The 24854-nt window shown below is 40.5% G+C and overlaps 1 protein-coding gene and 1 long non-coding RNA gene across 8 annotated transcripts in view; one reads left to right on the top strand and one right to left on the bottom strand.

Moving 5' to 3' along the window:
* Positions 1–2056: 2056 nt before the first annotated feature.
* The window catches only part of TASOR (transcription activation suppressor), a 74374-nt gene continuing 51576 nt past the window's right edge, over positions 2057–24854 (top strand). For 2 of the 7 annotated variants that reach the window (XR_014153133.1, XR_014153134.1), the window contains exons 1-8: positions 2058–2559; positions 7459–7604; positions 8138–8230; positions 10330–10402; positions 15205–15296; positions 15842–16000; positions 16604–16731; positions 19778–19809. Coding sequence is in view for 4 of the 7 variants with exons in the window: in XM_081848813.1 (XP_081704939.1) it covers positions 2205–2559; positions 7459–7604; positions 8138–8230; positions 10330–10402; positions 15205–15296; positions 15842–16000; positions 16604–16731; positions 19778–19809 (1078 nt within the window). In the remaining 3 variants the exon portion in view is untranslated. Of the gene's footprint in view, positions 2560–7458; positions 7605–8137; positions 8231–10329; positions 10403–15204; positions 15297–15841; positions 16001–16603; positions 16732–19777; positions 19810–24854 lie in introns of all 7 variants that reach the window. The other 5 variants (XM_081848812.1, XM_081848810.1, XM_081848813.1 and 2 more) reach the window with 4 other exon arrangements.
* Positions 17329–23848, bottom strand: LOC309334535. Its single transcript, XR_014153144.1, has 2 exons — positions 22169–23848; positions 17329–19576 (listed from the first exon to the last, which is right to left on the bottom strand). It is a non-coding gene; the product is annotated as an uncharacterized lncRNA (long non-coding RNA).

Raw genomic sequence — 24854 nt, 5'->3', positions numbered from 1 at the left:
CCTGTGGCCTTTCAGTTGCTGAATTCTAACTCCTATCATCCTGACCACTGACTATGCTGTAAAGGGCTGATAGGAATTGGAGGCCAGCAGGTTACTCTTCCTTGCCAAGCCTGTGAACCACTCTGAGACCCCTGGGTACAGGGCGGTATAGAATTAAATCAATCAATCAATCAATCAATCAATCAGCCAACCTCCTTTCTTTAATCTCTGAACTGGTTCTGCGAAACAGTACCAGAATAGTAACATGTGAAAGCTATCAGAAAGCTGTCAGGTATCTCTGAAGATGAGCTTCTCATGAGTACAAATGCAGAGGACGGTTGAACTGTTCATTGCTTTCCACCATATCCCATCAATTATGCTGGGCCAAACATACTTTTGCTGTATATCTTCTCAGTTAGGAGTCTGCAGTATAATTTGTGCATTTTTATAGTAGGGTATTCTGCTAGCAAATAAAACAAAACATTCCAAAGCAGGTTAATGTACTCTACCCTGTTGCTCTTATCATTTTCTGTGTACAGTACATGTTTTCCTTTCTCCCATGACATGTCATGATAGTGTCAGAAGAGCAGTCTTTTTTTCTTTCCTGGCAGGGCTTTTGTACTTTTAGTAACTGAATGATATACAATTAAATCTATTGGAAACAACTTTTGGCTATAATAGCTGCACTAATTCCTTTATCCAAGGCAGATAAGCAATGCAAGGGGAAGGTAGTTGTGTGGCCATCAAACTGCAAGTTCATAGAAAGATATTTTCCTCTCTGAAGAGTTAGGGAATGAGATCCCACGGAGATAAATACTATTGCTGTTTCTTCTTGATTTAGGTCTTGCATGATAACCAGTTCAACTATGTTTTGATTGTCCAAAGGTGCAGGCACAATCTAATCCCTTTGAAATCTCGAGCTGATTTGGATAGTTACACAAAGCTTCACTAGGGTAAAAAGTGCAAGGGACTTCATACAAGTCAACTAAGGACAAGACACCTGCCTTCAACCATCCAGCCTAACTGATGATTTGGGGCCAGGAGAGGTGCTGAGGGAGCAGTGGAATTATAATTACCTTTAGGCATTTTGTGAACTAGAAATCCAGTAAGTGGAAATGAACAAAAAATGCACTCTAAATGAATTAATGAATTAATGTTTTGTTAAGTAAGATATGTAGTATCTAAAAGCCCACTGCGACAGGGGATTAGAGTTCAAAACATAAAAAAATTATTTAAAATATTTTCAACAGTGCATCTTGATTTGTAAAAATATAAATTTGAAGCTATGTTTTGATTCCATTCTCCTACCATAATTATTTCAAGAAATACTGAGTTTTACATGGGGAAAAAATAAAAAGGGAGGCATATTCTAAAAGCATGAGGACAACTACTTTGAGATATTTTGTACGCAGTGTAGCAGATCTTCCTGAGCATTTTGATAAGCTTTACGTTTGTAGCAATTTGCTTGAAGAGAAAATATGTTTTACCCTAGGCTAGGGAGATGAACCAGCAGAGCAAGAGCATATCCCTTGTTTCCTTTTCCCTTCTGCAGCAAAAGGGCTGTGTGGAAGGAAAAACCGAAATGCCACCAACTTTTCCTGTTACAGCACAGAAAAGCAATACTTAATTGAAAGATGCTTCATATCCGACAGTAGTGGGCCAGACGGCGGGTGTCCTTCAGGTCCCGTCCTGTGCAGGATGGCGAGGAAGACAACTTGGTGCGCGTGTAGTCTTGCTTTTAAAAGCATGGAGCCCGGGAAAAGGCGCCGTTCTTCCTCACCCAAGGAAGGCCGGGCCACCATATTCCGGCTGGTAAGAGGAGGGAAAGGGAAGAAACTGAATACATGTTTTTGCTTGTGCACCGTACAGAATGTAACGCTGAGGCAAGGGCGCCTCGAAAGAGGGCTGAGCGCTCTATCTCAACACACTCCGCCAGGCCCTTCGGCCATTTTCGCAGCAAGCCCAAGGGCGGGCCTTCGCGCATTTATAAGCGGCGGCGCTGCGCAGCGCTTGGCTGCAAGTGAAGGGGAACAAGCTCCTCCTCTTTCCTGACGCCCCACCGCCATGTTAGAACGAAGGGGAGGGAGAGAGGAAGGAGGAGTGTCTGTGCTTTGTATGGGAGGGGGCGGCGGCAGTGGCGGTGGAGTCGTGCATGGCTTTGAGGAAGGGGCGGCTCATTGGCGGGACAAAGATCGCCAGCGCGGTGTAGCAGTGCGGGCGGCTTCATGGCGGAGGCCGCGGCCATGAGCGGCCGCGGCGGCGAGCGAGTGCCAGAGCAGCCTCAGCGGGCGGAGAACAGCAGCGGCCTCTCCGGCGGGGAGAACCGAGCTGCAGCCGCCGACGCAGAGAACTCCACACAAAATGGCGGCCGCCCTGAGAGGAGCAGGAGCGACGAGGAAGCGCCGTTCGGGGCCGCCGGCGAGGGCAGGGGATCCCCGCGCGGGGACCACCGCAAGGGCAGCGGCCCCGAGGCCCCCGAGCAGCAGCCCCAGTATAGCGATGGGCTCCCCAGAGCCCCCGAAGACAACATGCCCCTTAAGAAAAACTTTCAGATCCCCAGGAAGAGCAAAGAAAAGAAAGGTGGTTCCCTCGCATCGCACCCCTCCTCCCAGCCCCAATTCCTCCCTCCAGCCCCAATTCCTCCCTTCTCCCGCTTCTCGCTCCACGTAGCCACATTCGCGACACAGCTGAATGCGAGGAGCCTCTCGCAGCCGCGCTGAAGGTGGTTGGCACGGATGAGAACCTTATTCTCCCCTTCCGAAGCTGGGGGGTGGGGGTGGGGAGAGAGAGAGAGGCGTTTGGAAAACAAATACCCCCTCCCCCCAAAAAAACCCCCAACTCGTTTTGTTTTGAAATGGCCGCTTTAGAAGAGGCTGGATACGGGTGTGGTGGTTTTTTGGGCCGAAGGGGGGGTGTGGGCATCATCCGCGCCAGCTCGCAGAGAAGATGGTTCTCTGGAAAGGCGCGGGGGGAAATGGCTCGCCGACTTTGCGCGCTCTGCAGCAGAGGAGAGAGGAGCATCATCCCTCCTGCAGGGTAGGCTGGCTGGGGCGCGCTCACTTCGGCGAAGTTCTCTCTTTCCGCCCCTGATGAAAGCCGTGTATACCGCCCTCGCGTTGTAGGAGGGAAGCGGATGCCAGCATCTCGTGCCCTGGCGAGGTAGCGCTGTTGCTGCTTCTCTAGTCCCCTTGGTTCGACTGATCTTATGTATACAATATGCAGCATCTTAACGTTTGCCTTTTGTGGCAAAAATGCTTCCTTTTTGTTTCGCTTCACCTTGCTGTTCCTTAATGAACCTCCTTTGGATCATTTCCTTCAAAAATGCTCTCATTCTTTTAATCTTTAATCTTTTTCAAGAGGCTGCCATTAGTGTACTTCACACTTTCCATCCTTCAAGAAGAGTTTAACTTGAGCAATGCAAACATAAAACGTATTTTGTAACCAGAAGTTCAAGGTAGGTTGGTTTGGCCCATTCCTGAAGGCTACAGCTATAGTCTGCAGTTGAAGAAGACTCAGGAGTCCTAGAAGGTTGAATAACTTTCCTAATTATTTGATGGCACATGGCCTAGGTTTGTCTAAACTTGTGATCAAAAGAATACTACATAGACCCAATTACAGATAGGTAGCCGTGTTGGTCTGTCATGGTCAAAACAAAATAAAAAAATTCCTTCCAGTAGCACCTTAAAGACCAACTGAGTTAGTTCTAGGTATGAGCTTTCGTGTGCATGCACACTTCTTCAGATACACTGAAACAGAAGTCACCGGACCTTTCTATATAGTGAGAAGGTGGGGAGGGGTATTACTCAGAAGGGTGGTGGGAATGGGTGATTGGCAGATAGCTGCGATGAGCCTGTTGACGACTCTTAACGACTGCAATAGGTCTAACAGGAAAAAGCAAGGGGTGAGAAGGTGAAAAATGGCTTTGTCATGTATAATGAGATAAGAATCCAATGTCTTTATTCAAACCAGGTCTCTCCATAGTTTTAAGTTTGGTGATAAGTTGCAATTCAGCAGCTTCTCTTTCCAGTCTATTTCTGAAATTCCTTTGTAATAGAACAGCTACTTTGAGATCTTGTATAGAATGTCCTGGGAGATTGAAGTGTTCTCCTACTGGTTTTTCTGTCTTGTGGTTCCTGATGTCGGATTTATGTCCATTTATTCTTTGGCGTAAGAACAGGCCAGACCTTACGCCAAAGAATAAATGGACATAAATCCGACATCAGGAACCACAAGACAGAAAAACCAGTAGGAGAACACTTCAATCTCCCAGGACATTCTATACAAGATCTCAAAGTAGCTGTTCTATTACAAAGGAATTTCAGAAATAGACTGGAAAGAGAAGCTGCTGAATTGCAACTTATCACCAAACTTAAAACTATGGAGAGACCTGGTTTGAATAAAGACATTGGATTCTTATCTCATTATACATGACAAAGCCATTTTTCACCTTCTCACCCCTTGCTTTTTCCTGTTAGACCTATTGCAGTCGTTAAGAGTCGTCAACAGGCTCATCGCAGCTATCTGCCAATCACCCATTCCCACCACCCTTCTGAGTAATACCCCTCCCCACCTTCTCACTATATAGAAAGGTCCGGTGACTTCTGTTTCAGTGTATCTGAAGAAGTGTGCATGCACACGAAAGCTCATACCTAGAACTAACTCAGTTGGTCTTTAAGGTGCTACTGGAAGGAATTTTTTTATTTTGTTTTGTACATAGACCCAAGTCAGTGAACAGTGTCTGATGTTCTTATGAGCATTTCTAGAATACAGTGTGAACCAAAAATGTTAAGTTAGAAGAGATGCAACTGCTTCCAAAGTATCTGGTTCTGGGCCTTTGTTGCATGTACGTTTTTAATAGAATGTAAAGTGATACATTAACCACTAGGTTCCTAAAGATAGCTTTAACATGGCAACATGAGTGTGATGGACTCATGTGCCCTTGCACTGCATTGCACACTGTTGCAGGTGGTATATATGGTCCTTTTCACCATTTTACGCTCACAGCAACCCTGTGAAGTAGGTTAGGCTGAGACAGTGAATGGCCTATGGTCACCTAGTGAACTTCATAGCTCAGTGGAAATTTGAACTTTGGCCTCCATGGTCCTACACTGACTCCATGCCTCACAATGGTAAATTCTGTCTAAATTTACTCATGAATTTATTGCTCATTTTGGAACTTCCTAGTGCAGTTACAATTCTTAAGGAGCCTCTTGCAAATCATTTCAATTTTGCATTGCTCCAGTAATTCTGAATGATCTCTTGAGCGCTCTTATGCTCTTCTGTCCATGATACCTGAAGAGTTACTGTGTATAAGGTGCAGTTATTTCAGTCCCGATCATGTGTGAACACAATATTGATATACCTACTGGAAGCCATGGTGTTCCACAAACTTAATTAAGAATTTTAAAATCTTAATTAAACCTGAAAAATAGAAGAAATTCCTGCTCTGGGTGTCGTCTTAGACAGCAGCATAGGCTTAATAAACAAGAGGTGGAACATGATATTGTGGGAACCATACTGTCCAGAGAATTGTAGAAAACATTTGACTCAAAAAGAGCAAAGCAATGAAGGAACTAATAGAAGGATTATGTAATTAGCCTTTTCCCGAGATTATTTGTGGCGAGTCTTAATTCCATGGAGACTTTCTTACCACTAATTGAAAGAGATCTCCCCCCTTGAGAAATGAACTAGAGAGCAGACCATGAAAGAGTTGAAATATGAGGTCCTTCTTAATCTGAAAGTTGACATATTAGACCATTTTAACATAATTACCCTTTACCAAGTTTCATATATTGACCACTCTTTCAGAAGTGCTATCTCAAATTTCTTGATCAAATCTGAGGTTGAGATCTTCCAGTACTTGGTACTTAAAACGATTTCCTCCCCCCCCCCCCAAGTTTGGAACTCTTTTAGCAGTTCTGTGCTGTCTACTTTAAGGAAATCAAATTATTAATACACTTCTAGCAGTATTCTATGTGCAGGAAGGATTTGTCAAGAGGTTGCAGCAATTGTTTGGAATTCTATTTTGTTCTAGGTTTGGGAACTAGCTTAGCAATACTGTCTTTCTGTGAAGGAAATATAAAGGTTTGAATAGTATTATCATACCTTGCAGATGAAGTAAAACTCTTGGTCTCAGTATAGAAACTACTGTAGCAGAAGTCTATTCGTCCCATAGCACAGTGATGGAGCACTTTTCTTTGTATGCAGAAAGTTCCAGGTTCAATTTACAAGTTGTTGTATTTTGGGCCACGTCCTTTTTATTGCTCCACTACACTCAGTTAAGCCAAAGTTTGGTTTAGTAGATCATTCAAACTGGGACTCATGGTTATGTTCTCTGCTTTTTAAGTACAGGCTGTAGGCAAAAACAAACACTGGCTACAATTTGATGTTGGTGAGGAGATAGCTTAACTACAAGCCCTGGTTAACTCAGTACTGTGCATGGTGAACCAAAATGAATCAGGCCAGTGGTCCATCTAATCCAACATCCTGTTCTCACAGTGACCAACCAGATATTTGTGGAAAACCCACAAGCAGGACATGAGTGCGGGTTCTTCCAAGTGCCCATCTGCAAATCCCATGGGCAGATGTTTGGGACTACAATTCCCATCATCCCTAGCTAACAGGACCAGTGGTCGGGGATGGTGGGAATTGTAGTCTCAAAACATCTGGAATAGAGACTTCTGAGCAAAAAAAAATGTGTGCCTTTAATTTAGGTATCTTCACCCAAAGTTCTAAATTTTCTTAAGAAATAGTGGTTGGAAGACTAAAAAATCCTTAATTTATAAGTTCTCAGCTTTCAGTCTTTTCCTCCCCAGCCCTTGGAAGAATAATGTGGATTGGAGTATGGAGGGATACTGGAAAAGGAAGCAAATGCTGAAAATTGGGTAGAGGTTTTTCATGTTATAGGTTTATCACTGAATGTGAAACTTCTACTATAGTTAATGCATTCTACTTACGAAATGTTAAGTATTCTGTAAGTGGTCTTTCAAGAAAAGCTATAGGCAATGCAAACTACCCATTTAGACCTGGGAAAATGGAACTTCTAAAAAAATGAGCAACTAAAATTTCTTATTAAATTTGCAGCTTTATCCTGTGCAAAAGAAAAAGGAATTTGTTTGATTTTATCTCTGCCCTATGCTCTAATGCTTTTCTGTACCTTTAAAGACTCTCTGACAGAATTGTCCACTCTTGGATGTGCATGGTTTCATAAAATGAACTACAGTCAACTCCTGGTTTGGGCGTGTCCGAATGACACGCAATCACACACATGTGCATGGTGCCAAATCTGGAAGTAGTCCCAAAACATCATAAAGATGTCATGAAAAGGGGTGGGTTTGAGTGGGCTTATGCGTGCTTTGCTGACACATGCAGGGATCTGGAACAGAACCCCCTTGCAAAATGAGGATTGCCTGCAGTAACACAGTAGCATTTAATTGCAAGACACACAGATTTTGAGATACTTGTTTTCTTTCTCTGTAGCTCTTTTTCAGCCAGTAACAGCAGGATCTCGTGAATTTCAAGAGATTGTGAACATTTTGCATTCATCATATATGGAAAACCATTCAAAGGACAATTTCACCTACAAAAAAGCCAGTTTGGTTCATAGTGAACTGTTGGAAAAAGAGGTGAGTACCAAATATTCATACATGAAATAGTACCTGAAGTACACAAAAACGTGTTCGTATTAATACGAACAAAACTCATTTAAGTTGCAAAGAAGCTTTTGTGGGAGGGAGGGACAAGAAGGGGTGAGACATATTTAATTTATTTATGATCCTGCCTTTTGACTTTTAAAAGAGTTTCAAAGCAGTTTACATTGATAAAACGTACAAATTTATATTAGAATATATAACTGTTGCATGAGCGGCTTTGTGCTCATGCAGTCTTTGGATCCAAGCTGTTTTCTTTACACTTGTGAACCTTATGTCTGTTACATCTTTGGTTGCCTACTGTATTTTGCACAGCCTCTTGTCATTCTACCAAGTATAAATAAACAATTTATATATAAACTGCATTCAGTATTTCACATTTTGACTTTTCTGGTTAATTTGTTTACCTTTCTGTAGAATTCAGATTTTTGAAATCATAGATCATACAAAGTCATTAAATTATAATGTATGCTAGTTTCTGTTGCTATTAGAATTTTGTCTTTTGAAAGTTCATAGAGAAACGAAGAGAATTGAAGCAGGATGGCAGATCGGAAAAAGAGTTAGAGGAAACATTTGCATTTCTAAAGGTTGACCGTGACATGGTAAGAATTTTTATTTCTTTAAAATAACTATTGAAGCATAATGATGCTGAAGGAGACAGAGTGTGAAACTGTTCTAATAATGCAAAGATGTCTTCTTGCTCAATGGAACTTCTCCTCTTTTCTCTCCCTGCACGTGCCCTGTCTCCTGGCAAGGATATGTTTTGGAGGGTTTGGAGAATCCCCAGAACAGGACTGAGGCTGTGTGCAGTGGGAGGAAAAGAAGGGGAAATTCCATAGTCTGACAGGGAGACTTACTTGGATACAACCCATATTTTGTGGGGGAAACCTTCCAGCTGACGCTATTATGCTTCTGTTGAATTGTGAAATGCACATAATAGGCTGCCTAGATTTAGGTTCTAGATTGATTACCCTTGAGAAGTCATACTGCTGATTGTCTCCCAGCAATTGACTGTACAACCAATTGAACAGTATGGTAGAAGGTTATTTTTGGTTTACTTCGTAGTAGGAAAATGTGCTGCTAGAAATAGTGTGCTGTGCAGAGTGAGTATGCTAAACCTGAGTATTTGAAAGCTGTGCTTGGCTATGAATTAAATGATGGTTATGCAGTGGAAATTACCATTTTAGAGAGGGTGGAATATGGATAGTTCAGATTAATACTTTAGAGCAAAAGATGATAGTATGATATTTGGTGGAATGATTGAATGATAAAGTCCTTCCAGGTAAAGTGGTGTGTATGCTTTTCTGTATGTGTGTTTACATATAGAGTGAAATTATTGTTATTGCTATTATTTATTACATTGGTATACCACCCTATACCTGCAGGTTTCTGGGCAGTTCACAAGATAGAATCACAATATTAAAAACAAAAATAATAAAAACTAAAACAAATATGACCCCATAATCCTCCCTTCCGAACATATTTTAAAAGGCCATTGGATGTCAGTCAACCAAAGGCATGATTAAAGAGGAACATTTTTGTCTCGCGCCTAAAGGTGTATAATGATTGTAAATATATTGATTGATTCATCAAAATGTTCATTTCCATCTTATGACAATTTTGGTAGGACAAAAAATAGTGAGAGTGAAGCTTGATAATAACATCAGGAGTATTGATGGCACAGAAATGGATGAATAGTTCTCCACCTGTGGCAAGAGTGGCTGGAAAAGATATGGAAGGTTGCAGAAATGATCAAACTCACAAAAGTTTGTACAAGGAAGAGAAGGCTAACAAAATATAAGAGAGTTTCTGAAATAATTGGCTCTAGTGATTTTATGATTTTTTTAATGACATTGACAAATATAGAAATGTTCCACTGTGGAGAATAATATAATATTTTTCTAACAATGTTAACACTAAAATTTTTAAACATGTATTTATTTAATATTCTTCTATGATGTGGAATTTATATTAAACTTTAGTGCTTTGATGCTATAATTGTCAGGTAATTATGTAGATAACATTTTGGAAAGATGTGTATGTTACAAATAGTGGGTGGAGGTATAAATATATAATTAAAGAGGTATAATTATATATAGTTTAAAGTTGTCTGCTTTTTCTTCTAAATATTTTAATTATACAACAGTTTTTTTGCTATGGAAACTATACTGTTGGCTACTAATTAAATTGACCTCGATACCACTATTAAAACTGTGTTGTTATTAACAACTTCTGTTGTTTTAGTATGTTAAAGATCTGCCTGCTATTAGTAGAGTCCAAAAATGTGGTTCCTAGAGTTTGAGTCTTACCGCTTTACTGACCTTTGAAATACAGCATGAGATCAGGAACAATCCTCTGCTCCTCTCTCCATGTCCAAGTTTGCATCTAGGGTGAGGGATTCTATGCAAGATGAAGACAAATCCCACTCCTATCTTAGAGCAGGATAAGGGTTGTTTGTTATGCACTTCGCATTCCAGAGGTTGTCAGCAAACACTGAAAGCCCTGATTCCTTTGCTCACTAAGCATTTGGAATGTTTGTGAACATTATGTGCCATTGCACAAACTTATCTAATCAGTGTCAGAAGCATCACCATCAAAATGCACAGTGTAAGATTAGCATTTAATTGAAGTTTGAACAATATTGTTGATATTTATTGCCAAGTCTGTGCTCTAATATTGCTAACTAAATGCTTATTTTTAGGTGCAAAACATATGTGAAAATGGCTTGCAGGTGGGCCATTCCAAGATAACAGTTCTTGGCAACCCTTCCCTAGGTAAATAGCATCTTTCATTTTCATGGAATTTATGCCTTAAAGAATAGTAGAGAGATTAAGATGAGTGTTGATTCATGGGTCAGGATTCAACGAAGTTGTTTACAAGGAATGAGATCTACCTGTGCAACAAAACTTTCGTCCCACATGCTCCTTGTACCCTCTAAATCTGTTCTTGAGTATGAGGAGAAACCCTAGAACAGGGTGAAGGGGCACATGAGGAGAAGAGGGGAAAGTTTTGATTCAAGCAGACCTCAATCTCTACACACTTACCCTACTTAGCTCTATGTTGAATCCACCCATAATTTCTAACCAGTATGTGAAGTCCAGCTTCAACTCCTAACAACTAACAACACTGTTTTGGAGTGTCCTCCAGCCCTTCAGGAAGTACAGTGGACTGAAGGAATGGGCAAAAATAGTTTCCTGCTTTGATGAGTGGGGACAGCTCATATGTAGAGATTGGCACTTGGGAACTCTAGATCCAAGCCAGTATCTCAATATAAATATAAGGGTCATTCCACAATCAAATCAATGCAAACAAGAGTTTTGTCAGCCACTATCTCAGATTTTGATGAAACTTGCTGTACACCCTTCCCTTATGGTTGAAAGAAACCCCCTTAATTTCCCCCCCCTCTATCTCAAATGGTTTTAATTTTATAGCACTTCAAAGTTTCATTAAATCTGCGTTGTCTGTCCCTCTTGAGACCCTCGGCTCACGATGTCCTTGTGTACATTTGGTTTTTTTTCTCCATAACCAATGATCAGATCTCCTTGAAATTTTACACAGGACTCAATAAAATGATGAGGATTTCAGAAAAAAATACACCAGCACTCAAAAGATTTTATAAATGCCTAATTTTTTATATATATATATATATATATATATATATATATATATATATATATATGCTTTCGTAGATTTTCACGGGTACAGGAATGCAGGTTTTGGTGTCCTCGGGTGTCTTCCCGTGTAAAAGTTGGGGTGTCTAGGCGACGTTTCGACGAGGTCTCACTCGTCATCTTCAGGCTGGTGCTTTCGGCTTCTTGTTACTGGAACAGAGCAGGATCTCAGTGTTTGAGTTCCTATAAATACTGTAGAGGGGGTGTGGTGTATAGCCTCCAATGTTCTGGGCAGAGAGGAAGTTCCCAGGCTAGTGTGCCTTTTCTTCTTTTGTTCCTTAATTACTTGAGAGATATCTTGAGTGATTTCTTGAGTGATATCCTGAGTACCACTTAGGTGGGTCATTAGGTGTGGATTAGTTGTTAAAGTCTTTGTGTCTTGACCTCTTGAACTTTGTGAAGAGTTTTCTTGAGAAGATGGCTGTACTGTACTTAGTTGTGCTCTGGCTTGGCTTCGTGTATAGGGGCGAGCTGTGGTTTTGTGGCTTGTGTCAGCCAGATCTGTGTAGGGATTGCAGGGGGGTGCAGCATCCGGAGGTGCCACCATGGATTGGCTACTGGATGGTGTCTGTAATTCATCTGTGGAGAGGGTCTGGGTTTGGGTCTGGTGTGGTTGATTGGTGTTGGCGTTCTGTGTGCCTCTGGATCTGGTGTCAGTTTTTGTGGGGAGGGCTAATTTCCAGATGTCTGGCAAGCGGGATGTGTCGTCACGCTTGTTCATGTTGTGAGGGTGTTTCTCTATCTCGATGGCTTCCATGATTATTCTCTTGTGGTGATGTTCCGTGTTAAAGAGCAATTTGGAATCTGCAAAATTAATTTCGTGTCCTGTTTCTTTCATGTGTTGGAAAAGAGAGGAAGTTTTTTCTTCTTTTTTGACGGCATTCTTGTGTTCTGCGATACGTGCATTTATTCGTCTGTTTGTTTGTCCAATGTACGTGGCTGGGCAGACTTTGCAGGGTATTTCATAGATCCCTTGGTTTTCCAACTGGATTTTATCCTTGCTTCATCCACAATGGACAAAGATACAAACAGATAGAAGGAGCACCTATGGGATCACCCCTCTCACCGGTCATCGCAAACCTGTACATGGAACACTTTGAAACCAATGCTTTAGACAAGTCAGAACACAAACCCAAACTTTGGCTCAGATATGTTGACGACACCTTTGTAATTTGGCCACACGGGAAAGAAAAACTGGATAGCTTCCTCACACATCTCAACAACTTACACCCCAAAATACAATTCACTATGGAAATAGAAGCCAACAACCAACTTCCCTTCCTTGACGTCCTAATCTACAAAAAACCTGATGGCTCCCTAGGACACACTATCTACCGGAAAAAAACACACACCAACCGCTACTTACATGCACAATCACACCACCACCCTGCACAAATAAACTCCGTAGCCAAGACTCTCATCTCCAGAACCAAACGCCTGGCTGACAAAGACCACTTGACAACTGAGTTACAGAATCTCTCAAACGTGTTAATTGCCAATGGATACCAGCAAAACAGGATTACGAAGCTAATCCAAAAGGAAACACCCCCCAAAAACCAAGACACAGAAGAAAACAATGGCATGGCCCTCCTTCCTTATATCAAGGGCACTACAGATAAAATTAGCAAAATCCTCCATAAACACAATATCAAAACAGCCTTTTGCACCAACCAAAAAATAGCCAATATCCTCAGAAACCCCAAGGATAAAATCCAGTTGGAAAACCAAGGGATCTATGAAATACCCTGCAAAGTCTGCCCAGCCACGTACATTGGACAAACAAACAGACGAATAAATGCACGTATCGCAGAACACAAGAATGCCGTCAAAAAAGAAGAAAAAACTTCCTCTCTTTTCCAACACATGAAAGAAACAGGACACGAAATTAATTTTGCAGATTCCAAATTGCTCTTTAACACGGAACATCACCACAAGAGAATAATCATGGAAGCCATCGAGATAGAGAAACACCCTCACAACATGAACAAGCGTGACGACACATCCCGCTTGCCAGACATCTGGAAATTAGCCCTCCCCACAAAAACTGACACCAGATCCAGAGGCACACAGAACGCCAACACCAATCAACCACACCAGACCCAAACCCAGACCCTCTCCACAGATGAATTACAGACACCATCCAGTAGCCAATCCATGGTGGCACCTCCGGATGCTGCACCCCCCTGCAATCCCTACACAGATCTGGCTGACACAAGCCACAAAACCACAGCTCGCCCCTATACACGAAGCCAAGCCAGAGCACAACTAAGTACAGTACAGCCATCTTCTCAAGAAAACTCTTCACAAAGTTCAAGAGGTCAAGACACAAAGACTTTAACAACTAATCCACACCTAATGACCCACCTAAGTGGTACTCAGGATATCACTCAAGAAATCACTCAAGATATCTCTCAAGTAATTAAGGAACAAAAGAAGAAAAGGCACACTAGCCTGGGAACTTCCTCTCTGCCCAGAACATTGGAGGCTATACACCACACCCCCTCTACAGTATTTATAGGAACTCAAACACTGAGATCCTGCTCTGTTCCAGTAACAAGAAGCCGAAAGCACCAGCCTGAAGATGACGAGTGAGACCTCGTCGAAACGTCGCCTAGACACCCCAACTTTTACACGGGAAGACACCCGAGGACACCAAAACCTGCATATATATATATATGCAGGAAGATGACGAGTGAGACCTCGTCGAAACGTCGCCTAGACACCCCAACTTTTACACGGGAAGACACCCGAGGACACCAAAACCTGCATTCCTGTACCCGTGAAAATCTACGAAAGCATATATATATATATATATATATATTTTGGTGGAAAAACTAGGTTTAGAAAACCTGAATTTACAGCGTGTGGTCATGATGTTTTTGATGTTGAAAATTATTGCAAAGACATGCTCTTTCTCGACAAAGAATGAAATTTATGGTTTTTTTATTCCTTGTAAAGAAAATTTTTCCGTTTTACTGGGCAGCCATTTTGTACAACTTTCCTACAATCCATAGCTGTAATAGAAAAAAATAATGAAACAAGACCATTTTAAAATGTCTTATATTTTAAATATTTCTGAAATGAATAATTATTTTAAAAATAATTTAAGCCTAATTTTATGTACTCATATTTGTATATAATACTCAATTTTTAATTTTTTGGAATATTTTTCTTGCTAGGTCTTATTTCCTTACATGTCAGCATTTAATGTTCTACTGACTGTAAATTCTTTTCTTTTATTCCTGATAGCCAATTTTCATAACTTCAAATTCAAATATCCCAAAATTAAAACAAGTCTGCACCTTCTGAAAAACCTATAATAACCAATATTATTTTAATTTTTAAGAGGTACAACTTTGTTTCATTATTTTTTTCTATTACAGCTATGGATTGTAAAATCCTTATACCTCCCCCTTGTCTATCACCCATAGAGGTTGCCCCAATCTCTTTTAAAGAAGGGGGGCAGGTACTTCGCAAGGCTACTTCCTCTCTCACCTGGCTGCTGTTCGTTATGTTAGAGCTGGTGTGGCCACCTTTTGGCAACATGACAACAACATTACATTTCTATGTATATAGGAAGATATAATTTTAAAACTCTTGTTGGGCTTCTAAAATATAAAGATTACTTTTTGGTTATCCTTGTGTTTGCTGTAACAGTAGACCACACAGAATTCTCAATCTTTTTTAAGGTTATATATCATCAGAGATGGTTAAATATTTGCACGTCTGTTTGATGTGCATTAGTTTTGTCCTTTCAGATAGAAATGGTTTCAGTAGTTTAATGGAAAGTTAAAATAAAATCTGGAAAATACATTTTATAGTAATAGGCATTCTCTTGTGCGTCACTAGGAAACACCATAAATGTTGAACCTTACCTTGACATTTGTTCTCTTCACATTCTCCAGGTGTATATCTTTCTAGGTATGCTGATTTATTGCAAGCCAATCCTCTGGAGGCTAAAGCAGTGGGTGATATTATTATTTTTAAAGTAATAAAAGTAAGTTTAAGCTGTTTTTCAATTCACTCACAGTTCATTAACGTTGTATGCCCTTTTCTTAAATCATTCCCAAGGATGTATTTTATAATTGTAATCATTTTATTTGTGCTTATGTTTGTATTTTCTATTCCTGTATCCTGCTCTGGGATCTTATGGTGTGGGCAAGTGAAAAAATCTTACGAAATAAATAAAATGTAATAATATGTTTCTTAATACAGCAATTTCCTGACATGAAGCACTTCAAATAGAGCATTTTTCTGTATCAATCAGAGCCACTCCTTATGTTGCAGTATTTAATTTTTTAAAATTTGCTAACAGTTGCAAAAGTCGTTTTCAGAACTGAAAAGTTTGTCAGGTTTGTTGATGGAGTTAATGGCAATTGCATATATTTCAAAAGACTGCCAACATTTAGTGTAGCTGGAGTGAGTGAACAATAAATATTTGGCTGCTTTATATGTGAATTCATTGAATATAAAATGGTATGACTTCTTATGTTTGCTGTGTGCATTATACTTTCCTGATGGGGATTTTTCTGACTCTTTTAGGGGAAAATGAAGGCAGTATACAGTAACCTAGCAGTGAAATCAATTGACTCAACTGTTAAAAGTGGATTAGACCCTACACCAAAGCATGAATGCCATGTTTTAAAGAATGCAGACAAAATCCGTTCCTTCCTACGTTACAGAGCATATGAGCTCACACAGGTAAGAGAATGACAGTTGTATGAACATAGCCAGTGTGGTGTAGTGTTTAAGAGCGGTAGTCTCGTAATCTGGGGAACCGCGTCCCTGCTCCTCCACATGCAGCTGCTGGGTGACCTTGGGCCAGTCACACTTCTTTGAAGTCTCTCAGCCCCACTCACCTCACAGAGTGTTTGTTGTGGGGGAGGAAGGGAAAGGAGAATGTTAGCCGCTTTGAGACTCCTTAAAGGGAGTGAAAGGCGGGATATCAAATCCAAACTCCTCTTCTTCTTCTTCTGCATACAAATATTTATGTGCTTGCTGTCAGGTTTGTAGTTCTTATGAAACAACTCCAGTATAATCCTTTCCAGTATGCAGGCTGTTACAGGTCGAATGCTGTCTAACATTTTGAATTTGTTTTGTAGAGATTTGTCTTGAAAGTTGAGTTTTAATCACAACTATAATAATTTGTTCATGGTGCTAATAAGTTTCAGCATTACTAGTGTTATACTAGTTTAATTACAAAGTTCAAATGAAGAGTTTGAAATCTACTATAAAATAAATTCAGGAAGCATCTCTTAGCATTAGTAATATGCAAACTTGAGTTTCTTTTGAATTTGTTTCCAGTATTATTTCTATGAATATTACTTTGATGAGATCAGACCAAGACCAAGACCAAGGCATGTGTGTCCATATGCTGTTGTATCATTTTCTCACAGTGATGAAAAGGTACTAAAGTATTTGCCACAAACAAGGTAAGAAGGGTTTTCACACATTTCTTAAAAAGTAGTATCTAATGTGAAAGGCTTTAATGCTTAAAAGTGTATACATTTTCGGTTTGTTCCTACTTGCTGGTCTTGATACATGGTTGCAGCTTTTGATGAAGAATTGGAAATGCTAGTGTCTTACTCAAGCTGTACAAATGGTGTTGTTTTTTATTTTTTAAAAAAGTGTAGTATTTTTATCCTGCTTGTCAGCTGTAAAGAGCTTGATAGTAAAATAGTCCTTGTTCTCAGGCTTACAACCTAAAATACATGACACAAAAGGAGAACGGATAAAAGGGAAGAGAAAAACAAGCCAAGTCAGGCACCAGTCCTAAAAGTTACCTGTTAGTTCTTACAGCCTGAGTAGAAACAAGGCAGGGAGAGGAAAAATCAGAGCTGGTCTCTTGCAGATACGATGGGATGTTAGCTTATGATTGGTCTGGTCTATATTTTTTAACACCCTTTCATCCATAATGTCTATTCTGTAGACACATATTTCATTTTTAACAGTTTGATCATCAGATTTCAATTTGTAAGTGAATTTCCTTTTTTTTGGTAAATGGGTAAAGGGAAGTTTTTCATTCCTACAAATGGGCTTCAAATAATTGGCATTTCAGTAATCACTTGAGTATATTATATGTAACATGAGGCTGCAGCAATCTTGTTCCTTTTGAGATTTCTAGTGTGGCACATGCATGTGCCTAGGTTCAGATATTGGCCTTGGTGTCTAATCTGTTACATAAGAATAGTACTTGATTGCTTATTTCGTGCTTATTTTGTTACAGGTAAAATAAAGTTTCTAGGCAATTTCACGTGTTAGTATGCCTCTTGGTCATGCTTGGCTTTAAGCACTGAAATGCTGCTTCATAGTAATGAATTCTGTTTGTCTATGGAAACAGAATAGCCCCAGGGACTCCTTCACAATTGCTCTGCCACCAGCAAGTCCATGCATCTCATTCACTTCTGGGAGAAAGTATAAAGGGACTGCAGTTCATTATTGCTGAGGTGACTTGGCTTAGATGCCAATGAACTTTGTGTCATGGAGGCGCAGATTTTGTCCCCACTTAGCAGTGGTGAGAGCACAGCTTTTCCTGCAAAAATAATGGAAGCCATTTCTTTTTAAGGAAGAAAGTAAATAATAATGTGTGTTGGGTTAAGCAAAACAAACATCAAGATTCCAGCAAGTTAAAACACTCCTTGAAAAGTTATTTTCATAAAGTGTAGCAGACCAGAGAGTGGAAAAAAATAGAACATAAGCTTCTAGAACACTAACCAGTCTAAAACTTATTTGTGACTCCTTGAGAACTGCAGTCCTCACCATTCCCACTTTCACACTTTGGCCTCCCACATTTTAGCATGCAACCACCAAGAGATTGGACATTGGTCAATGTGACCTTTGGTTTGAATTGGTTTATCCACTGTTGCTCCAAGTGAAGCAAAGCTGAGTGGCCATGTGCTGTACTTTGTCAGGCGGCTGACAATCCCAATCTTGGTATCCTCTGGAAGGGTTTTTTGAGAACTTGGTGGGGTCTATTTGGCTTAGAAAACGGCAAGTTATGTGAGCTGTAGTACCTAAGTCTGTGATTCAAACTGTAAAGTATTAGTGTGTTTTGCCAACATCCCTATGAGAGAGATCACAATCTTATAAATTACCGTTTAACGCTGGGCAGATTTGGCCAAGGCCGTCTATTTCAGCCTAAGTCCAGTGGACTCTACATATTCTTAATTGATGTTTTACACAGTTTCCATATATTAGGGTTTGTTCTCTTTGCTGTAGTTCTGATAAATTGTTAGAAGGCTTCAATGTCAGAAGCAGTTGGTGAAATATTAAATATTAACTGTTAAACTGCTTTGACTGGAGTAGCTACTTGCGATAGCAACCAGGTGACTGGCTATTTTAAAAATTGTGTTGTGATGAGAATGTAGCACTGTAGTTGAGGTTACAAATGGAATACGAGTTGAAGTGTGGCTTATGAATTGTGACAACTACTACATAAAAATAACTGGGCAGCAAATGCTAGTAGGCTTATAATGACATAAATGTAGGGGAAATCTAGGGGTCTCCAGTTTTTGGAGGCCTTGCTAGCCAAACATAAGTTGCCAGGTTCTTCCTACCAACTTGATGGTACTGCCTCCACCCAAAAGCAAAGAAATCACCCTGTTACCTGTTTGAAAGGCAGAGAGCGTTGCAACTTCATCTGATGCTCTGCAAAGTGACCCAGGTGAAGAAGTCTTCCCCACCTACTTTGTCTGCAAGAGGACAGTGGGAAGTGTGCTGGCTTCAGTAATTGTCAAGAAGCCGGGCTCAAAGTGATGCCATGAAGCAGCAGCCAGGAAGCCCCTACTGTCCTTTATTGTCCTGAAGCAGGAAAGGGGGAGTTTGCTGGTTTGGCCCTGATCAAGATTTTCCAGATGCCTTGGCCACATAGCAGCCAATTGCTCCCCACTTTCCTCCCAACTTTGGACTTGTGGAGGGGATCATACTAGCAGTTGTACTTTGAAGCACCTCCACAGCTTAAAAGTTGGTAGGAAAGCTTGTTGCTTGCCACGCTTGCCAGAGGACCTGAAAATACCAGAAGCATGTTTTCTGTTGGGAGCTTGGATCAATTTGTGGTGTAACTTTCTTTTAATCAAGATCAGTCTACTAGGAACCAATCTAATATTTTGAAACTGCTGGCGTATTGATGTGTTACTTTGTGCAGGCCAGTAGTATCAGGTAAAAGGTCTCACGGGATCCTTTCAGGGCATTTCTGCCCTATGGTGACTTTGCAGTTCTGGGGAACTGAGACTTTTGTGTCCAAGCTGGGTAACATCGCACTGTCAAGAATCCTATATTCTGCAACAGATATGTAAATTGTGTACATATATGCCTTCTCCAAGATCACTTAGCTTTAAAAGCCAGAGAGAGAGAAAATGTAGATAAAGAAGTATTTGGCCCATGGCTGTTCTATGTTCAAGAACATAAAGGTGGAAACTACGTGTGAGGGAAAGCACTACTTCTGCTTTTTGATTTTAACTGTGTGTATTTTGCTTGTAGAACAAAGATTTCTAATGTGGATAAAAGCACTGGTAAGAATTCAATTATTAAATAGAACTGTCTTGATTTATATAAGTCCCTAGATGTGCTAGAAGATGTGGTGCTTTGAGGCTAATTCAAAGCACATGGGTTGACCACAAGTAACACCTTGAGCATCAAGGTTTCTGGCTTTATAGTAGTTTAGTGTGAACAAACTATATAAGAGTATCAATTGCTCCCGCTTAGCTTCTCTCTTGGAATAAGTGGAATAAATAAGCCAGAAAGCCTTGTCTTCCACTTAAGTCTGAACACGGGATCCTGGTGAATTTCTCCCTAACGAGCCGCAACAATGAAGTTTGACTTGTTCCTGTGTCTTGATAAGGAGCAGCACATTACAATACCTTGTTGGCATGTAATGGGGAATCAAAGCTTCCCGGTTTGTATCTTGCTTGCACCAGGGGAGAAGTGAAGCAGCAGCAGTTGGGTAGTGGGCAGCAGAATATGTCTCACTAATGCTATGTATCACAATAAGCCAGAAACCTGACTTTGTGGTTATGTGCAAACATGGCTGTTACATGCCTAGCTTTGAAAAAAATGAAATTATTTGGTAAATAAATTAGAATAATTTATGCAGATTAAGTTATCTGCATCAATTTGCTTATTTGCATAACTCAGCTGTGTGTTTATATATGTAAATAGTTTGTAAAATGTTCTCTTTTGTGGGGTTTTTCTAATATTGTAAGGTTAGAAATGGTGAAACAAGAAAATGTTGAGTAGTAAATTGAAATAGAGTATTGTTAGGGTAATGGAAAACTAAAAATCAAAACAGTGCCTTCATGAAATGAACTACTGTCTTCCTTTTAGTATCAATAACTTCTACCTAATTCAGCCTTGTATTTAACAACTTACCTGATAGTCATAGGTGACCAGGAATTACATGGAGGCAAGTGAGCATGGTGATGGAGGAGAGCTAGATTGTTCCATTTCTCTTCTGTTGACCAGTTGGATTTTTGTGTTAGCCATGGAGGAAAGTCTTTTCCTCAACAAATGCATGGTGGGCAGAGAAGGAAGTGTTCCATTCTGCCTCCACCAGCCTGCTAGGTAGAAGTCTCTCTTTTTGGGGTGGGTGCCTTTTTGAGGTGTGTAATTCTTATGCGGTAAATAGAATAAAAATCTTCTTACCACATAGCTTGTAGCTGTATCCTTATACTAATAACTGCAGATAGTAGATCAAGAAAGTAGATCATATTGACTATTCCACATGTGCTTTTATAGGTGATATCTTCAGCTATACCTTTATAGAGGTGTTCTGCAACAGCATTACTATACATCTTGCTGAAATGGAATTGGGTCTGAGATTCCCAATTACTGCTTTAAATTAATTCCTTAAAGAGAGCTGGTATATCAGGCTGGTCTGCCCTCAAGGGTAGCTGTACTTTATATTTCTCTTATTTCATGGAGTCTGAAATTCTCAAAGTAGCTTGCCTCCTCCAGCTTTTGTCTACTAGTGGATTCTAATTTCTGGAGACTTGGAGTTCCTCCAAAAGGCCCCTTCCTTCTGTTCTTTTAAGACTCCATCCTTTGCAGTATGGCTGCCTAAGCAGCTTTTGGATCTTATACAGCCCAACCAAGAATAATCTCATGTGCTGCCAGTTCAGCTCCCAAATGCTGCACTTGTCCTATTGATCACCTTTGATCACCTTCTAGGAATAACGTTTTCCAGTCACTACTTATAGCTTAGCCCTTAACCCTCAGTGGCACATACTGCATTAGCTAATATGCTTTTAATTTAAAGTGTTGGTCACTTGCTGGAATTTTAACATGCATCACATGCTTTGTGGTATTATGAGAGCTTCCAGTTTAATGGCCTTTCCCTACCCCCCCCAAAAAAAAATCTTAGCAGATATAGTAAATTATTACCTTACTCCTAAAGGAGTGGATCTTTGGAGTGGATTTTCTCTATTGAGTAAGTGCACTTAGTTTTTGCTGTTGCTTAAACAGGCAGTTCACAATAATGTGAAAATACAAATAAAAACAAATAATACAATTGAATAAAACAGTTTAAAAACAGTAAGAAGTCTCTACTAATCTCAAAATGCCTGACATAATAGTGTCTCCACCTGTCTGTGAATGAAAATAAGGAAAGATCATATATATACATTCCACAACTCCTGGGCAATTGCCAGGCCCTGGTAGATGACAATCTTGTCTATCTAAAGGAAGGAAACTGTAGCAGGGCCTTTTGGGTAGATTTTAAGGCGCTGGGGAGCTTGAGTAGAAAGTAGTCCCTGAGATCCCTGGGACCTAGATTTGTATAGGGCTTTAACTAAAAAATCTGGGACCTAAAATTAAGCTTGGAAACAAAGTGTAAGCAATGCAGATGTGTCTAGACTTGGTGTAATGTGTTCTTACCTGCACATACCTGTTAACAGTTGAGTAGTATTCTCTACCAGCTGCATTTCCAGTCTTCTTCATCAGTCCATAATAGAGATTGTAGCTGTAGGTTACTTTGGAGCTCACCAAAAGCATTCATGCTTCTTGTAGTGACAAAGCTGGACCAACTGACATTCTTAGAATTTCCTTCTAGCCCCATCTTCAACCTGAGAATCTAGGAGCAATGTTAATGGGTCTAGGAACACTCACGGCTTACGAATCTGCTCCTAAGTATGTGATCCTTTTCAAATATTAGTGTTTCTCAGGCTAACTGATCCACTGAGTCCTCTACTAGCATTTATTGTGTTCTACCTGGATTGGGTTTAGTTTTTATTCATCCAGTGTAGCTCTAATCTCAGTGGCTCCTTTAGGAAAGCATCCACCTCACCTGGATTTGATGAAAATGAGAAAACAGAGCCAAATGTCAGTTTACATTTGGTCTGTATTTTAGAGTTCCTTTGCTTTCAGGCGATACTTGGGTGGTGTCAAGGGGCCCCTGTTAAGCACTTGACTACTGAGCCATCCATTCCAAAGGATTTGTTTCTTTATTGGCCTTGATATGGGAACTAAGAGCATTTTCAGCATTCACTGTTTTCCAGGACTTTTATCCTATGGGCAAAGTGGTATATTCTGGGCTTTCTAGGAGTTGCAAGATGCTCAAAACATGAGTGCTCAAAGCAGCATTGCTAGCTAACTTATGAGAAACCATGGGTGGAATCCAACAAAGCACTAAGTCTCTTGTTCTGTCAATGCAAAGATGTACTGTGCAGTGGAATGTTCCCCCTGCCTTCTGCCTTCTCCCTAAACCTGATCTAGGGGTTGCCCCAACCATCTGAAGCAGATTTGGAGAGCATGTGGGATGTGCACAGGGACACAAGTGGAAATCCTTGCACTGACAAGACACGGTAGTGGAATACCACCCCGTGTAGCTAGACGCCTAAGCCTTGGCAGCGCATGCCGTCAGGAGGAATCTAGGTGTCCATTTATGGTGTAGTGAGCTTACTATGACCTGAAATGTAGGTCTGTTTTCTGTTCAGTGTCCTAATTGTTTGGTCCTCCAGTGGAAGCAGGATTGATCAAGAAGAGCAAAATGCCTTGCACTGAGCAAGAATGAAGAATATGAATGAAGCAGAATATGTGTTCCTCCTTTGTACCTGATGACCGGAGTCTGAAAGCATTCTAGGCCACTCCAGTGGGTTCTTCCATTTTAGGACCTTATTGAAGGTCAGAACAGCCCAGAAGTGTTTGGATCTAGCAGCATCTCTTTGGAGGACAGACCACTGCAGGTTCAAAAAAGGCTCTCCTCATAATGAATGTCGGTCTGTTTTGAGTGGGAGCCTCATTGTCACTCAGTAACAGCTCATAAACAGGAGTCCAAAAAGAAAGAAATGTAAGCTGGATGGAGACCCAAATACCTCAGAACTAAGTACATTGACAGCTGTATATGTGATTTAGTTCATGAAGTTCAGATGAAAGTCCATCTCTGGGAAGAATATAAAGCTCATTCTGCATCCTAAACTTCTGAGAAGAGTCACAGTGGTTAAGCTATGGTGTACATTTTTTATTTGTGGTGCATATGAACTGCTCAGTTAAGATGTCATGGCAAGCTACAGTTACAATGAACCAGGAAGTGAATTGCAGCATGCAAGGGAATTCTGAGGAACAGTCCTGTCAACCAAACCATGGTTTGACCAGTCTGCTGTGGCAGCAGCAGTGAAAGATAGCACGTGTTGATGGACATTTTTACAAAGTGCAAGAAGGTCGACATCTTCAAGAAAAGCTGCCTTTAGGTAGAAAATCCTCTTAGGCTTCTCCCACAAAGAGAATCCAATCAGGAAAGCTACTGTTCTTAAGCACCTTGGATGCCATTCCATTAAGTGGAAGGAGAGTAGTTAAACCTGCATACACCATGGCATGAGCTTGGATTAGATAGCAAGGAAAGGGGGGTGACCTTGTCAACAATCTTTATTTTATTCACTTTACTATTCACATCACCCCCCCCCCCTTAAGCAATTAGGTAGTTCTCAGCCACCATGCTCTTTGCTGCATGCTACTGATGCTAGGGTCATTTTTAAAAAACTTTTTCTTGCTCTTTGGCATATGGGAGTAGAGCCCAACTGGTACTCTTTGATGAGGTATACTTTCATCTAATGGATTGAAATTTTATGGTAAATAACATTTCTCATCTTCATTATTTTCATCCACTGACACCCAAGCAGTGTGATTTGACTATATAATGTTCGTCAGTTCTGGAATCTGCTGTGGTATTTTAGGGGAACCTATAAAATTCCGTATTAGACTGGGAGTTGTCACATGCAGAAATAGTGATTTCTCTTCTTGAAGTCGATTACTTTTCCAGCTTTGTAAATAAGTCTACAAAAGTTCTGAGTTTCTATATAAGCCACGGAGGAAAGGAAGCCTTTCTGTATAAGCCCCTCAACTGTGTTCCTCCTCTGCCAGCCCATTTGGTAGAAGGCCAGTAGAAGGGTAGTTTCCTGAATTTCCATACTAGCCTGGAGGAAGGAGCTTTCTCTCCTCTGTGGCAAACATAGAAACACTTCCCCTTCCTGCCCACTCACTTGCTGGGATGAAATTCTAGGTTGCTTATGGTTACCAGATGAATTATTAAATGCAAGGCTGAGCTGTCAATTTCTTCATGTTACCA

This window comes from Podarcis erhardii (assembly GCF_964252035.2).
Source record: "Podarcis erhardii genome assembly, chromosome: 2".
In the NCBI taxonomy this organism is placed as follows: Eukaryota; Metazoa; Chordata; class Lepidosauria; order Squamata; family Lacertidae; genus Podarcis; species Podarcis erhardii.
Note: the sequence above shows the minus strand (reverse complement) of the source record. Positions and strands in the feature narration are given on the sequence as shown.